This window comes from Lemur catta, chromosome 15, assembly GCF_020740605.2.
Source record: "Lemur catta isolate mLemCat1 chromosome 15, mLemCat1.pri, whole genome shotgun sequence".
NCBI lineage: Eukaryota > Metazoa > Chordata > Mammalia > Primates > Lemuridae > Lemur > Lemur catta.
This window is the reverse complement of record NC_059142.1, coordinates 7,894,167-7,910,677: the sequence shown is the minus strand read 5'-3', so window position 1 is coordinate 7,910,677 and position 16,511 is coordinate 7,894,167. Positions and strand designations below refer to the sequence as shown.

The following is a 16,511-nucleotide window of genomic DNA, read 5'->3' as shown; positions in this document are numbered from 1 at the left end:
ACATTGCTTCTCATTTCACTGAGAAATTAGAAGCATCATGAGAGAACGAACTCACCTCTTCACCAACAGATCTACCAACCCACCTGCATTTGCAGCCCTACAGTCAATGACCTCAGCTGTGGCAGTGGATGAGCTGTCCCTGCTTCTCTAAATCCAGCCTCTTTCCTCTCACCTTGGGAATTTCTCCTTTAAATATTCCCAATCTCCAACGTTGTCAATTTGTCCCTTATACATTCTTAACAGCATGTGAGCGTATTGTCATATCTTCCATATTAAATAAGAGAAAGGAACATAGTCCCACAAGGGCCTTCCAGCTACAACAAAATTTTTGTGCACGCTCCTTTATAGTGAAATTCCCCCAAAGTTGTCTATATTTCATTTCTTTGCTTCTTCAGCCCCCATTCTCTCTCCACAAAAGGTTTTATTATGAAATATAACATACATACCATTTAGAGAAAAATATTAAAACAAATACTTGTATTTGTGTTATCTAGCTAATAAATAGAACATATATATACATATACATGTACATATGTATACATGTGTATATACACACATATAAACATATACATGTATTAAAACTTTACAAAAATGAAACTATTCTATACTCTATATTTTTCTGTGTCCTATTTCTTTTACTCAGCATTATGTTTGAGATTTAGTCATGTTGAAGTTATAGCAGTAGTTCATTTTTACTGCTACAGAATATTTCATTAGAAGAAGATACCACAACTTTCTGTCTATTCTATGGTTGATGGACATTTGAGTTGTTTCCTTGCTGATATTAACAATGTTGCTATGATTACTCTTATACAGGTATCTTGGAGTACATGGGCAAGCATTCCTCTAGGGTATATACCCAAAAGCAGAATTGCTGAGTCAAAAAGTATGCATCTAATGCCAAACTCTGTCCCAGGTAGAGACAGCCAGGTGTGAAAATGCCTGTAGCCTTACATCCTCAGCATCTCTTGGTGCTGACAAACTGTTCAACCCCAGCTATTCTGGTGGAGTGTAGTGGTATCTCATTGTGGTAAATATTTTGCAATGCTCTGAGTATTAATAAGGTAGCTCATTTTTTTATGTCTTTGGTGAGTCATTATGTTTTATTTTCTGTGCCTATTCATCTCTGTTGCCCATTTTTCTATTGGACTTTATTTTTTACTTTTTGATATTTAGGAGTTACTTAAATATTCAATATATAGTCCTTTGCTACTGTATGTATTGAGAATATAGTCTACCATTTTGTGGCCTGTCTTTTCACACCATTTATGGTGTATTTTGATGAATAGGTCTTAATTTCAGAGTGGCCAAATGTGTCCAACTTTTCCCTTACATTGTTCTTTTATATTGTTAAATAAAATTTTTTTTGCCCCAAGGTCCTAATGATACTCTCCTATATTCTCTTCTAAAACTTTTAAAATTTTATCTTTTACATTAAGTAGTCCCTTGTTTATGAATATGAAGAAGTCCTAAGTATAGCTTTGTAATAAATCTTGATATCTGGCAGGGAAAGTCTCCACCTGGTTCATTTTCATCAAGAATGTCCTGACAATTCTTGGCCTTTACCATTTTATATAAATTTTAATCCTCAGTTTGTAGAAGAAAATGTCTGTTGAGATTTTGATTATATTTCAGTGACTGTAGATCAATTTGAGTAGAATTGTCATCTTTATTGAGCCTTCCTGTCCAAGAACATGTTCTCTCTTCACTTATTTACATCCTTTTTAGTGTCTGTCAGTGAAATTTTTTAATTGTTGCCTTTAAAATAATTTGCGTGTCTTTGTTAAGGTTTATTCCTCAGTATTTTATTTTTTGGTTTCTAGTATGAATGATACTTTAAAATCATATATTCTGTGGAAATGGAATTGATATTTGTATATTGATTTTGCATCAAGAAATCATGCTAAATTAATTTATTAACTCTAATAATTCATCTTCCTACTCTTTTCCATTTGCTATGCACTTAGTCATCATTCACAGAGTTATGATAGTTCAATTTATTCCTTCTAAGTCTTTATGAATTTTATCTCTATTTCTTATCTTACCATACTGACTAGGACTTCCAGTAGCATGTTGAATAACAGTGGTGATAACAGACATCCTTGTCTTGTCTCTGATCTTAAAGGGGATGCTTTCAACAAGTCACTGCTAAGTGTAATATTTGCCATGAGTTTTATGTGAATTCTATTTATCTGATTTTAAAAATTCCCTTCTATTCCTAATGTATTAAGAGTGTTTAGCACAAATGGATGTAAAATTTTATCAAGTGCTTTTTCTAAGTCCATTAAGATAATTCTGGTTTTTCCCCAAAAATGTTAAAGTGGTAAATATACTATTTGATTTCTAATATTAACCCAACCTAACATTACTGAGATATATCCAACACAAAATATTATCTTTTCCAATGTATCCCCTGATTGATTTTGTTTGAATTTTTTTTTTTTTAGCATTGCTGCACCTGTCTTTGTGATGAGATTGGCCTTCAATTCTCCCTTTTTATACTGTCTGTATCTGATTTTGGTTTTGTAAGTTTGCTAGCTTCATAAAACAAAAAGTAATCCTTCTTGTTTATTCTCTGGAAGAGTTGGTGTAATATTGGAATTCTCTGATCCTTGAAAGTTTGATTTAAATTTCCTATTGAGCCATCTGGGCTAGGGATTTTCTTTATAAGAAGATTTGAACCTATAATTTCTTTAATGGTTATAGGGATATTAAAGTTTTCTATTCCTCAATGTCACTTTTAGTAAGTCATATTTTCTAAGAATGTATCTATCTATGTAAATCTTCAAATTATTGTCATAAAATTTATAATATCCTCTCACTGTTTAATCTCTGCAAAGGCTATAGTTATGTCCCTCTTTTCATTTTTATTCATTTGTATTACTGCTTTCTGGCTTCCTTTTTTGATTAGTTTTTCCAGATAGTTACAAAAAACTCACTTATAAATTCATTGATCTTATTTATTATAGTTTTTATTTCAATAATTTATATTTTATGTTTATTATTTCCTTTTACTACTTCCTTTGGATTTATTTTCCATTCTTTGGATAACTTAAGATAGACACTTTGCTTATTAATTTTGATTCTTCTGTCTCTTTGAATATTAACATTTTAAGTTATAAATTCCCTAAGTACAACTTTATCTCCACCTCACAAGTTTTAGTGTGTAATATTTTTGTTGCAATTTAGTTCTAAATATTTTTAATATCCACTCTAATGGGTTTAGATTTTTTTTTAATTTCCAAATATGGGGTTTTTCTAGTTATATTATTGTTATTAATTTCCAACTTAATTGCACTGTGGTCAGAAATGTGACATATATAATAACAAGCTTCTGAAACTTGAAGTTTGTTTTATTCACTATATATAGTCAGTTTTTATAAATATTGTGGGCACATTTGAACAAAATATGTATTCTATAACTACTGGATGTAGTGTTCCATGTATGCCTATTTAAAAAAACTTGTTAATTCTATGAGAACCTACTGTATCCTCGCTGCCTTTTTAAAATCTGCTTCATTTATCAATTACTGAGATAATTGCGTTAAAAAATCTTCCACTTTGATGGTGTATTGTCAATTTCCCCTTGTAATTCTGTAAATTTTTCTTTCCTATATTTTAAGATTATGTTATATGGACATACAGAGTTTGCCTTTTCATATCTTCCTGGAAAATTGAACCTTTTATCCAAACATTAAAGATCTTCATCACTCACTATGTTTCTTGTAGTAAATCCTGTTTTATATTAATATAGCTAAACCAATTTTTCTTTGTGTGCTATTTGCCTCATGTATATCTTTTTATCTTTTGGCTTTCAACATTAATGTGCCCTTATATTAGGAAGCACTTTTAAAATCAGCATAGACCTGAATTTTTTTATCCACTTTAACAATATGTATCTTTGAACTGGAGGGTTTTTCTCATTAACATTTATTGTGCTATATTTGAATTTAATCCTACCATTTTATTATGTATTTTTTATTTGTTATTCTTTTCCTTTTTCCTCCTTTCTTGCCTACTTTTAGGTAGAATTTTTTTCTTACTTTCTTTTGTTTTTCCTTTTCCTTATCCCATTTTTTCCCCCTGCTAGTTTGAATGTTGTACTAGTAGTTCTACTGTTCTAATGGTTACCACTACTATTTTAATAAGCATCCTTAAAACGAATAGATTCATCAGTATTTTTACTCTCTTCACAACCAATACAAAGGCTTTAGAATAGTTCAGTCTCCATTGCTCATTCATCAAATTATATTCTATCATTTCTAGTAATTTAGATTGTTTTCTATTATTAACATTTATTTAAACCCCACAAATTATATTTCATTTTAATATTTATACACCCTATGTTCATTTAGATTTGCCAACATATTTACCAATATCTTTCTATATTACAGACTGTTACTGAGGTATATCCATTAGAAGTTCCCTTAGTGAGGGTCTATTGATGGAACGCCCTTATTCATTCTTTTCATGAAATGTATTTATTTTGCCCTGTTTTTGAAAAAAATACTTTTATGGAAGAGAGAATTCTAGGATAACATAAATGCTCTTAGATGATTAAAAATATTATTCTACTGAGTTCTGGTTCCATCTTTGCTGCTGAGTCATCAGTCATCAATGTAGTTGTTCTATTTTTTTTTAATTGTAGAAATATACCTTTGCTCTGAAACTATAATAATTTTATCTTATTTTTCCTTTTGGTAATCTGCAGTTTTGTATTGAGGTATTGATGTTAAGGTTTCTTTGTGTGCACTCTACCTGGGATGTGTTGGGCTTTCTAGATCTTAAGACTTAGGTCTTTCAGCAATTCAAGAAAATTGCCAGCCAGACTTTCCTCAAATATTTTCTTTTTGCCTGTTATTGCTATTATCTCCTTCTGCAGCTCTTATTACATTTAAGCAAGATCTTTCATTATCTCATGTCTATTAATAACTTGCATATTTTTCATTTTTTTTTTGTCTTTTTGCACTGCAGTTTAGGTAACTTCTCCACATTCATCGTACAGCAGTCCAATTCTCTTTCAGCTTTTTCTAAATCTCCAGTTTAATAAATGCATTGAAATTTAAATTTTAATTATATTTTCTATTTTTAGATCTTCTACTTGGTTATTGTACAATTTTGCTTGCTTGTTTTTATACTCTTATTCTTTTCTCAAATTTTAAGCCTTTGTTTTTTCAAGTTTCACAATATATCTATTAGAGGATGATCTCAAGACAAACTTGATTTTTCAACTTAAAAATTGTTTGTTTCTTCATGCCATATGTTAAAGGTGACATAAAAGCCTACAGAAAATTGTTAGTTCCTTTCTCCTGTGATTCCCTTCAACATAATACAGTATGATCATTTTTGCATTGCTAGAACACATTTTGGAAGCTTTTTCTATGCTTGTCTTCACAAAGTAATGCTATCACAGGCCATAATTCTCATGTTACCCACTTCAATAAATTTTGTCAATTCTCTGAATACATCATTCAATACAAAGGTCTGTACATTATCACAGATTTTGAGCATGTTTGGAGAACCTCTGAAATTGCCATTCTTGCCTCTCTGTGACAATGCTGAATTTATGTTTAAACATAAAGGGCAAGCAGAGCTGTGGACAGGGACAGTGATCTACTGGGACTGTAAGAAATTATCTGGGCTTCCAAAGGCCGATTCCTAAAGAAAGCATTTCTGCATAAACTGATACATTCTGCTTAAAAGGAAGCAGTTGTTTTTCTTGGTCAATCTTGAACTGACGTCCAAGAAACTACAGAGAAGCCACTTCCTACTGCTATATGGGACAGAAACAATGAAGCAAGGCACCTAAGCAAGAACTCTTTTGTCTTTTAAACATATTAAATACTGCAATTTCACATTCTGCAACTGAATTCCACTATCTGACACCTTTATAGATTTAATTTCGCTGTTTCTGCTGACTCCCACTCCTGGTGACTTTTTTCCTTGTGTGTTTTGTCACTTTTTAAATTAAAAATCATATTACTTAGAATTTTACCCGTGGGGAATCCTTTGCAGACTGGATTCTAATTGCATTCCCACAGAAAGGATTTGTGTCTGTTTCTGCCAGTCTTCTAGGGATTCTACCAACCCTGGACCAGTTGGACTACACTCTACAATAGTCCCCCAGTGCCCAGGTCAAGACAGGCCATTTTTCAAATTATCCCTTTCCATGCAGCATATTTATTTTTCACTTACTCTCATGGTCCCAACTTTAGGTGAAGCCTCCTGTTAACCTCCTCACTTTGTGTGGACCCAAGACTTAGTCACTGGTCCTTCCTATCCCATAAAACAATCAAAATAGAAGCTCGGAGTCTCCAAGGTTCAGTAGAAACTATCATGTGGAAGCCAGCTTTGGACCTTGCTTACCTCCCAGGGTTCTTGCTTTCACTACGTTTTTAGGCTCCAAAGATTTCTTAATTTCATGCCACCTCAGTGATATGCTTTTAAGTAATTTTGAAATATTTGCTTAAGTATTTCAGTTGTTTTATCAGAAGGGTTATTCACATTATTGTGTGTACCACAGAGCTAGAAATAGAAGTCCACCATTTGCTAACTTTCTTTCCACTAGGCTTTTACTATACCACTCCACTGAAACCATTCTTGTCAAGCTCACCAACGATTTTCCTATGGTTGAATCCAATGGTAGTTACCAGTTTTCATTTTAATTCTACCTCTCAGCAGTGTCAAGCACAGCTAATCCTCCCTCCTTCCCAAAGAATTTCTTCTTGTGGCCTTCAGGATTCTTCGCTTTTCTTGTGTTCCTTCTATCTCACTGGCTGTGCCTTCTTGGTTTCCTTTGCTGGGCTCATCTCCTCTTCTAGTCCTCAAAATACTAGAATTCCTAAAGGCTCAATCCTAGACGACTTCTCTATCTACATGCACTTTCCAGATGACATCCAGCCCAATGCTATAAAAACATCTGTGTACTGATAGCTACCAAATTTTTCTTTAAAACCCATCTCTCAGAAACTCCAGGCTTAGATTCAACTGCCTAATGAATTTGTCCCTGGGGTGTCTACTGTCTGTGGGGCATCACAAACTTAAAACGTTTGAGACCTATTCTCCTTTTCCCTACCAGGAAAACGAACACTCCCCATTCTTCCTTGCATCATTCAATGACATCACCACTCACTCTCTCGCCAGGAGTCATTACTATTATCTCTCATTCCCTTACATGTCTCACCCGGTTCATCAGTGGGTCCTATTGGCTCTATGTTCAAAAGTGTCTTGACTCTGACCATTCTTCACGTCCACCACCCAAGTTAAAGCCAACATCTTCTGTCACCTGGACAACAAATAATAGTCCCTAGCTGCCCTCCCAGCCTGCATTCTTGTCTCCCCACCACCAATGCCACCATCACCAGCAACACCACTCCCAGCTAAAATCTGTTCTCCATCAGCTCCAGAGCATTTTGGCAATCTAAATCAGATCATGCATTTTGCTACTCAGAATTCTCACATGTAGATTGAAATCTGGACTTCTTACAATGGCCAAAAAGCCCCCTTGTTAGTCCTCCGATGTCTTTTCCTGCTACACTTCCTCCTGTTCCCCTTATGCCCAGATACCCTGACTTTTTCCCTTTTCCTCAAACAAACCAAACTGTATCCAACCCCAGGGCCTTTGCTCCTGCTGTCCCTCTACCAGGAATGCTCTTCTCCCATTTCTATCTGTAGCTCACTCGTTTACATTATTTCTCTTCTTCACTCTCACCTGCATAGAAAGGCCTTTGCTGAGCCCTCCATAGAGAATAGTCCTAATTTTAATCTCTATCCCCTTATCCTGATTGAGTTTTTCATCAGCACTCATTACTACATGAAACTATACAATTTATTTCATTGATTTGTTTTTCTTCTATTTTTTCCACTAGAATATAAGCTTTATAAGTGCAGAGTCTTTGTTTATCTTATTTATCCTTCTATCCTCAGAACCTGGAAGCATGCTAGGGCTCAGATTAGATGCTCACTGAAAATTTGTTGAATTAAAGAATAAATTTCCTTTAACTTTCCCAATAACCAGTGAAACAGAAATGACATTTCCAACCTTATAGGTGAGGAAACTGAATCTCAGAGACATTAAAGGATTTGATCATGGTCGCATAATTTAATAAGTGTACAAAGTCAAATTCAAGCATGTGTGACTTTACAGGCCATAGTATTTTTTAAATTTGTAAATTGTTGTTTTATTTTTTAACTTTTCACCTTGAAATAATTTCAGACTTAACAGAAAGTGTTGCAAAAATAGTACAAAGAGTTCCTTTTCACCCTTCCCGCAGTGGTAGCATCTTGTATAGCCACAGTACAACTATCAAAAACTAGGAAGTCAATATTGATGGAGAACCAGTAACTAGTCTACAGACCTCATTCAAATTCACCAGTTTGCCCACTAATATTATTTTTCCGGTCCAGCCTCCTGTCCAGGTTACAGTTAGATGCCGTGTCTCCAGGGGACATATCTCAGTCTTTGTCTTTCATAACTTTTGATGCTTGTGGTGAAAGGCAACACTTTTACCATCAGGGCACAGTGTATGCAGAGTGCTTAGCAAAGTGCTGGGTACATGGTGAGCTTTCCACAATAATAGCTATTATTGTTAAGGAAATAAATAAATTTTCCTTCTGAGGAGTGGGAGGAGAATGAATCCTCATGTTCCCTTTGTGTTCGTTAGCTTGGCCGACCTCGAAGTGTTTACAAAGAACAGTGAGAACGGCCTGCTCAAGAAAGTCGAAAAAGGAGATTTCAAAGGATTGGTTGAGATCATGGGACACCTTATGGCTGTTAAAGAACGGCAGAGCAGCACTGACGAGATGTTTGAGCCCTTACAGCAAACGATTGAATTACTGAAGACCTACGAACAGGAATGGCCAGACACAGTTTTTAAGCAGCTGGAGGTCAGTGCATTAATGGATTCCTTATAAAAGAAATAGAGGAAACATTTCAGGATCTCAGAATGGGATGAGAAAGGGTGCAGTGAATGAGAAATGGGGCTTCCTGCTGACTCAAGGTCCATCTTTCATAACTATAACGTGTGGCATATGCATAATGCCTAGCACATTCTAGAAACTCAACAAATACGGGAGGATGTAATGCTGGAGATACGTGGGAGAACTAATATGCCTGAAGAACTATTTTCCAGAATTCGAGATGAGCCAATTTGGGGGTTCAGAGAAGAAGAGCAGGTCTGAAAGATGTTAAGATGGTCTAAGAGGAAACGTGGGGCATAAAAGGAAATAACCACGCACCCCTAAAGAACAAAGAAAAGGGCAAGCAAACTGTAGACATAGTAGGGACAGTGGAAACTGAAGATTATGGAGATGCCTTGCCTTTAAAAGTAGCCTAGAAGCTTCTTGTGTCTCCAGGTCTATAAAGGGATTATATGTAGTGAAATCACTAGGATTTTACTGAACCTTTAGCATTCTAAGTTGTCACAGAGTTGGAGGAGTCAGAGGGACAGGGCTCGAGAGCCAGACGGTTCGTGTTGAGCCAGCAGCAGGTGAGGGCTGAGAGAGCAGGCTCCCGAGGATGTAGGTCAAGGAGGAGTGGGTGCGGGGGAGATTGCAGAGCATGGGCAGGTGACACCAGCACCTCTTAGTACCACCCTGGAGCATCTGTGAAAGCCTCTGGGTGCTGTCCAGCTTCGGGACCGTGTTAAAGGAGGGAGCCCCTTGGGGGAGTGAGCACATCCAGGTCTCCTTTCCAGGAACTGCCCGAGAAATGGAACAACATAAAAAAGATGGCCATCGCCGTGAGGCAGCAGGTGGCCCCACTGCAGGCAAATGAGGTGACCGTCCTCCGCCAGAGGTGCACGGCCTTCGAGGCCGAACAGCAGGAGTTCCGGGAGCGGTTCCGCAAAGAAGCCCCCTTCAGGTATGGGCGGAAGTGGCCGCCGCTGCCTCTTTTCCTCTAAACGTTGCCATCTTTGAGTCTCGGGTGGTCTCTCCACTGCCTAAGTGTGTTCTTCCCGCAGACGCAGAGGCGTTCGCGATCTCCCCTTCCATTTCGTTCTCTGGTCGGAACATGGTGCTGACGTGGGCAGAGTCCTTTCATGATCCGTGTGAAATAACCAAAGATTGTAAAAACACTTTGCCTTTAAAAAAATCTAGGTGCTTCTTGTGTCTCCAAGTTTATAAAGGGATTGTACGTGGCAAAATTACTAGGATTACACTAAGCCTTTAGCGTTCTGAGTTCTTACAGATTTCTTTTGGTTTTAAAAAGCAGCTGATAGAATTTTAAAATAATTTGGGAAGCCTAAAGGAAGGAGTTAGGTGAGGGTTTACTTCCGGGGGGGTTCGCTCCACTTGGTAAGGCTCAGACACCCCCTGCTTGTTCTTAGAGGCCTTTAGGTAAACAGAGCGACTCTAAGACAGGCAGTGCCATGCACGTGTGCCCACTCTGCACGCACACTCGGGTCCCTTTCTCAGAGCTTCCTCCTGTGGTGGAGAGTCTGCCAGGGCTCTGCTTCTGGCCCAGTCCTCAGCATCGAGGGTCCCACCAGGAGTCCAAGCTGTCCCTGAGCGTTCCTGTGTCTGTGATGTGCCAGCCAGATGGGACAATCCCCACGCCCACTCCAGCCCTGGGGTTTGTTTCCTCTTTCCCTGGGCCGAGTTTCATGCTGGGTCTCCTCTGCGGTGTTAGATAGATAGACTTGGAAATCCCCAACCTAGAAAATGCCCTGGGTAAGAACTGAGAAATCTTTTCAGTTTCAAAGGCTATTCACCCACAGAAATATTAAAGCAACAAACAAAAGCCAAAAATAATAATAATAATAATCACAACTTCCTTGGAAGGAAATATAATATAATGAATAAGCACACGGACCCTACATGCAGGCTGCCTGGCGTCTAATTTCAGGTCTGCGACTTCCTGCCTATGTCATGGCAAGTTACTTAATACCTTTGTGATTCAGTTTTCTCATCTGTAAAATGCAGATAGTGATAATAGCACCTACTGCATAAGTTGTTGTTAGGATTAGCGAGAGATCATTTTGAAAGTGTTTAGCATTGTGCCTGGAACTACAGTGACCAATAATCCTGGTTTACCCAGACTGTTGTGGTTTTAGTATTGAAAGTCTCTGTTCCAGGCAAAGTAGGATGGTTGCTTAGCCAACTTGGCACACAGTAGGGGGCCTATTTTTATCATTCATTCATCAAACATGTATTAAGCAGCTACTATCTCCCAAGCATTATTCTTAAGGCTAGACAGAACCAGATGAGTATGTTAAGAGGCAGTGAAAGACAGGTATATAAACTAGAAATAAGATATAAATATGTAAAACATATGACTCTGAAACAGTGTGCCACCATTTTGGCTTCACATTAGAATTCCTTGGGTGCTTTTAAATGCCTAGTGTCCAGATTGCCCTGCAGACCAACTAAATTAGACCCTCTGAGGATGAGACCTGTGTGTCAGTCATTTACAAAGCTCCCTAGGTGATTCCAGTGTGCAGCCAAGTTTAAGAACTGCTACCCTAAACGGATGTGGTGGCTTTCCTTTTAAGCAATCACGCTAGGGCATGTAACTCCAAATGGGTCTGTATCCCTTTAGAATAATTACCTCAGGAGCCATGCTTTTGTTCCAAAGCATCATTTGTTGCTCAAAACATTTGTGGAATGCCTTTGGGGACTGTTCTTCCAGAGTCTGAGGTTTATTATTCTTTTGACTTTCCTTTGAGCATGCAGTTGAATTTTTGAAATTGAACACCAATCAAGCACAGCCAAAGTTGGTGGTGGAGAGAAGTTCTCCAATGGGGTGATACTACTTAATGTTAACCACATCAAAGGCCATGAAAATAATGACATTAATATCTTTGCATCAACTGTCTCTTACAACAATTAAAACAAAAAAAAGAATTCAAATATTTTTGGAGAAATATCTTCCAAAGGAGACTTCTGAGACTGCTTGAAAGGGAAACAACATGGTGTGCTTTTGTATGTCTGTTAGAAATCTGGTATCCCTCCTTCATAGTTGTATCATGTGTATGTTAATCAGCTGTTGTTTTTTTTTAATTTTATTTTTATTTGATAGCTGGGTTCATTTTTCTTTCTCAGCACTTGAGTCTGCTGGCTGTGAGGATATTGCCACTCTTAGCTGGGTTTTCCAGATTCACATGTGTTAATTTGACATGCAGATGAATCTTTGGAAGAGAATGGTTTGAAAAGAACTGCTCACAGCAGTGTGGGGAACCAAACGTTACTGCAATTTTGATGTATTTCTCTTCTTGTCAAGACAAACATCGGGACTGGAACAGAATTGTGGATTTATCGCTAAAGGGAGTCTTAGTGGACGTCGACTCGTGTTTTGTTTTGTTTCTTAGTGTGATTTGTAGGAGTGTTTAAAATTTTTAGGTACTATGTGTGACAAATGAGTTTAATTCTGGTTTCTTCACTTTTAGATCATTTATGACTTTCTAAGTTGCAGACCTTGGTATATTTCTCTGTGAGTGCAAGCTTCCATTCCTGGTTAGATTATACAGGTTAAGCTCAGTTTATAATCTTCTTGTCTCTGAGGAAAAAAAAAGAAAACAAATGTCTCGTCAGGGCCTTGCAGTTGGACACGGCCAGGATGCTTGAGCTGAGGTTTTTCTTCATGTCCAAGTCAAACTTTTCTTCCTCCTTTAGCTCTTAACTCTAAGCTATCTCAGCATATTTCTAGCTGAGCTCTCACGCTTCACAGTAATTGGCTAAATCATCATACTCAGATTCAAGGACTTTGTGCAACTCTTAAAATTGGTGCCTAATTCTCTCCCTAGAATGAAAGGAATGCTCCACACTAGGGAAGCATTACCTTGTTTGGTCTTCCTGACCTTGAGCAAAGTCTTCTTGACCTTCAGAAATAGTGCCACGATGTGTAATCTTCTTACTGACAGCAAGATCAAGGTAATCCAGGGATTGCTCAGCCAAAACGACCTACCTGCGTGAGCTCCAGCCCAGTGGAGACCATTAGGTTTTTAGTGGGCAACCAGATTCTAGGAGAGAATCTCCGCATTTTGCTAACTCCACTGTTGAGACCACAACCTCATCTACTCTATAGAAGCTTAAATCGTGTGAATGAGTTGGATTAACTGTAAGAACAGGGTCAAGCTAAACAAATGGCATGTCTTAGGATACGGATACGTCCCTGGGAGGTTGAATGACTAATACTGCTCTTTTCTCCAGCTATTGAAGAGACAACAGACACTGTGCAGGCAGAACAAAAGCCCTTCTTTCCTCATGTCTGCTGCATTGGGCTTGTAGGATTTCGTGCTAGGATTTCAAGATGACATTACCTTTCCTGACCTCGAGGACTTATAGCCTCAGGGACAATTTCAAAAATGAGTAATAAGACATGGACACTGGGTGCTATCTTTAACCTTCACTGGGGGGGGGAGTGGCTCACACCCCTCTAGAACATGGTGCTCGTAATGGCAAGCAAGAGCCATTGGCAATTGGGAGACTTTTGGAGGGGAAGGGAGGGGAAAGCAAGGATACTCTGGACAAAGGAAACAGCACATCCAAAGACGCAGAATAACACAAATGTAAGAAATGGCTAGAGAACTGCATGTGTGTCTGCCACTTGCCATGAGCATGTTCCGTTTCTGTCCTAGTCCCACCACTCCTCACAGGGGACAGAGCTCCTTGTCTACACAGACAGAGGGCCCTCTTCAAGTCTGAGATCTCCAACCTCATGCTCTGTTCTGAAATCCCTGGGAGTGGAAGAACAGGGAAGACATGCAGGTGATACTCAGTCTTATTCTCCGACCATAGCACCCGAGCCAAACACTATGTAGATGGAACAACTGGGAATCAAACATAACGAGCATCAGAGTTAATCTGACACTAATTTAATGGTATCCATAACTGCTATTGTGTTGCGTGGTAATTAGGCTTAAGTGGTAAGCAGTTCAGGTAATGCCTTTAATTAGGATTACTTTCCAGCTGTCAAATCAAATACTTCTAAAGTCAGCGGAGAGAAGGGGCAGTTCAAGAAAAGGAGTTTGTATGTCGTTTTCTTTCTTTCCCCCTCTATTTCGTACCCCACCAACCGGCACGCACACCTGTGTGCACACATAGATAGAAGTACATACAGGTACACCAGCTAGGAGGAAACGAATTCTCCAGTTACTCATTTCCTCTCAACTTCCCCTTGAGGAGGAGCCCCATGGTGCCCTGTTGTGATTTTAGAGGAACATACTATTCTCCCTTCAGCCATGCATCCCAAGTATTTAGTCCTCTAAGCACACAGAGACAAGGAAACCTGAGCTCAGAGATGGGTGGGGTAGATAAAGTGGGGTGAGAGGAGGAAAATGAGAGTCTCTGTGAGCACTAGGGTTACGGATGCCCTTGACCAAAGAAATGCCATCTGACCATGTGGGTTTCCTTGCCTGTAGGGTTCTTATTTTGGAGCCCGGGCTATGCTCAGAATGCATGCCTTGAAGGGTGGCAGAGTAAAGCCTGTCAACACATATGAGGCTCAGGAGCAGTCTCCACGTGGATGTGTGTCACAAGCACTGGAGAGAACAGGATTGAAGAAACATGAACGAAAGACCTAGATACGGTGCTCAGAGGAGTCAAGTGCAGAGCTAGAGGCTGCCTCAGGGTGCAGGAGGGACCAGTTCAGAGAAGGGTGGACGTTAGCAGAAAAGGAAGCTCAGGGGACAACTTGGAGGAGGGACTCATGAAGGTGAGAGTCCAGACCCCAGGCACGCAGTGAAGGAGAGCTACTGCGGCTCTCTAGCACCCCAGCGTGGGCTTTGCACCCAGCCTTCAGGGCCACTAATAGTGGGTCTCCAACCTGGAGCGCTGTTGCCTGAAGCTGATACGGGCACCGGCGTGAGCTTCACCGTAGACAAGGATGCCTCCCTGGCACGTGGGAATCACCTGGGGAGTTTGCCCTGGTCCCACCCCAGTGATTCTTATTAAATCCATATGGAAAGCAGTCAGGCTTGAGGATCTTTCAAAGCTTTCAGAAGATCCTAATATGCAGCAGAAGCTGAGAGACACTGCCCCAGAAGGAGCAATGCCAGAGAGAGCCAGGGTTGGACTTTTAAGTGCCAGCTCTGCCACTTTAAGACTGCCTGCCACTGGTTACCTGGCAGGGGCTTTGGCTTTCCAGCCTCTGCTGTAATATGACAATGCTCCTTTGTGTCAAGTGGTCTTCCAGAAGCCAACCCCTAAATAAAGGACAGAGTCTAAAAGGCGCTTGGATAAGGGGGTATTCCCCTCAACACCTGGGTGGAGAAGATCCAAACATGCCGATCCTCTTGGACTGCCCTTCCTCCATGCCCACCCCACCCCAACCTATCCTGAATGACTTTTCTTCCCAGGGTTAGAGGCTTTGGTGCAAGCCGCTGCTCTTTCCTGGAATACTAAGCATTTAAAGCTTTCAGCTGGTTGTCACCTTAATGACTAGGAGATGAGCCCCTGCTTGCTGTAGTTACAAAGGGAACACATTGTGTTTTGCAGGTTTGATAGCATCAACCCTCATCAAATGCTGGATGCCAGGCACACGGAGATCCAACAGATGGAATCCACCATGGCCTCCATCTCCGAGTCTGCCAGCTTATTTGAAGTCAACGTTCCTGACTACAAGCAGCTGAGACAGTGCAGGAAGGAGGTGTGCCAGCTGAAGGAGCTCTGGGACACCATTGGAATGGTGACCTCCAGCATCCACGCCTGGGAGACCACCACCTGGAGGGACATCAATGTGGAAGCCATGGACTTGGAGTGCAAGCGGTTTGCCCGGCACATCCGGAACCTGGACAAGGAGGTCATGGCCTGGGATGCATTCACAGGCCTGGAAAGCACCGTGCTGAACACCCTGGTCTCCCTGAGGGCAGTCGCCGAGCTGCAGAATCCGGCCATCCGGGAGCGGCACTGGAGGCAGCTGATGCAGGCCACCGGCGTGAGCTTCACCATGGACGAGGACACCACCTTGGCACACCTCTTGCGGCTCCAGCTGCACAGCTTTGAGGACGAGGTTCGGGGCATCGTGGACAAAGCCGTGAAAGAGATGGGTATGGAAAAAACCTTAAAGGAGCTACAGATCACCTGGGCTGGCATGGAATTCCAGTACGAGCCCCACCAGCGGACCAATGTTCCCCTGCTGCGGTCTGATGAGGACCTCATAGAAGTTCTGGAGGACAATCAAGTTCAACTTCAGAACCTGATGATGTCCAAGTATGTTGCTTTCTTCCTGGAGGAAGTGTCAGGCTGGCAGAAGAAGCTGTCCACAGCTGACGCCGTCATCTCCATCTGGTTTGAGGTGCAGCGCACGTGGACCCACCTGGAGAGTATATTCATTGGATCTGAAGATATCCGGGCGCAGCTACCCCAGGTACCTGTGTTCTCTGACCCGGGTCCAGGGAGGATCAGTGGTTCCTGCATTGTCTGAACTCTATCTTTCCTGCCTTCCTACCTCGGCTTTACCTAAGGGCACCTCCCACAAGTGTTGACCTTACCTGCTGCCAAAAGTCAGGCAGAGGAAGAGAGGAGGAGGTGAACCACACACCAATCGGTTTGTCCTTAGATGGGTGCAAAAC

General features: G+C 40.3%; 1 protein-coding gene across 1 annotated transcript in view; it reads left to right on the top strand.

The window, feature by feature from the left end:
- The window catches only part of DNAH9 (dynein axonemal heavy chain 9), a 313,352-nt gene that overhangs the window by 63,011 nt on the left and 233,830 nt on the right, over positions 1-16,511 (top strand). Inside the window, exons 18-20 of the mRNA XM_045527160.1 lie at positions 8,664-8,886; positions 9,696-9,862; positions 15,436-16,306. Coding sequence (XP_045383116.1) covers positions 8,664-8,886; positions 9,696-9,862; positions 15,436-16,306 — 1,261 coding nt within the window. The remainder of the gene's footprint in view (positions 1-8,663; positions 8,887-9,695; positions 9,863-15,435; positions 16,307-16,511) is intronic.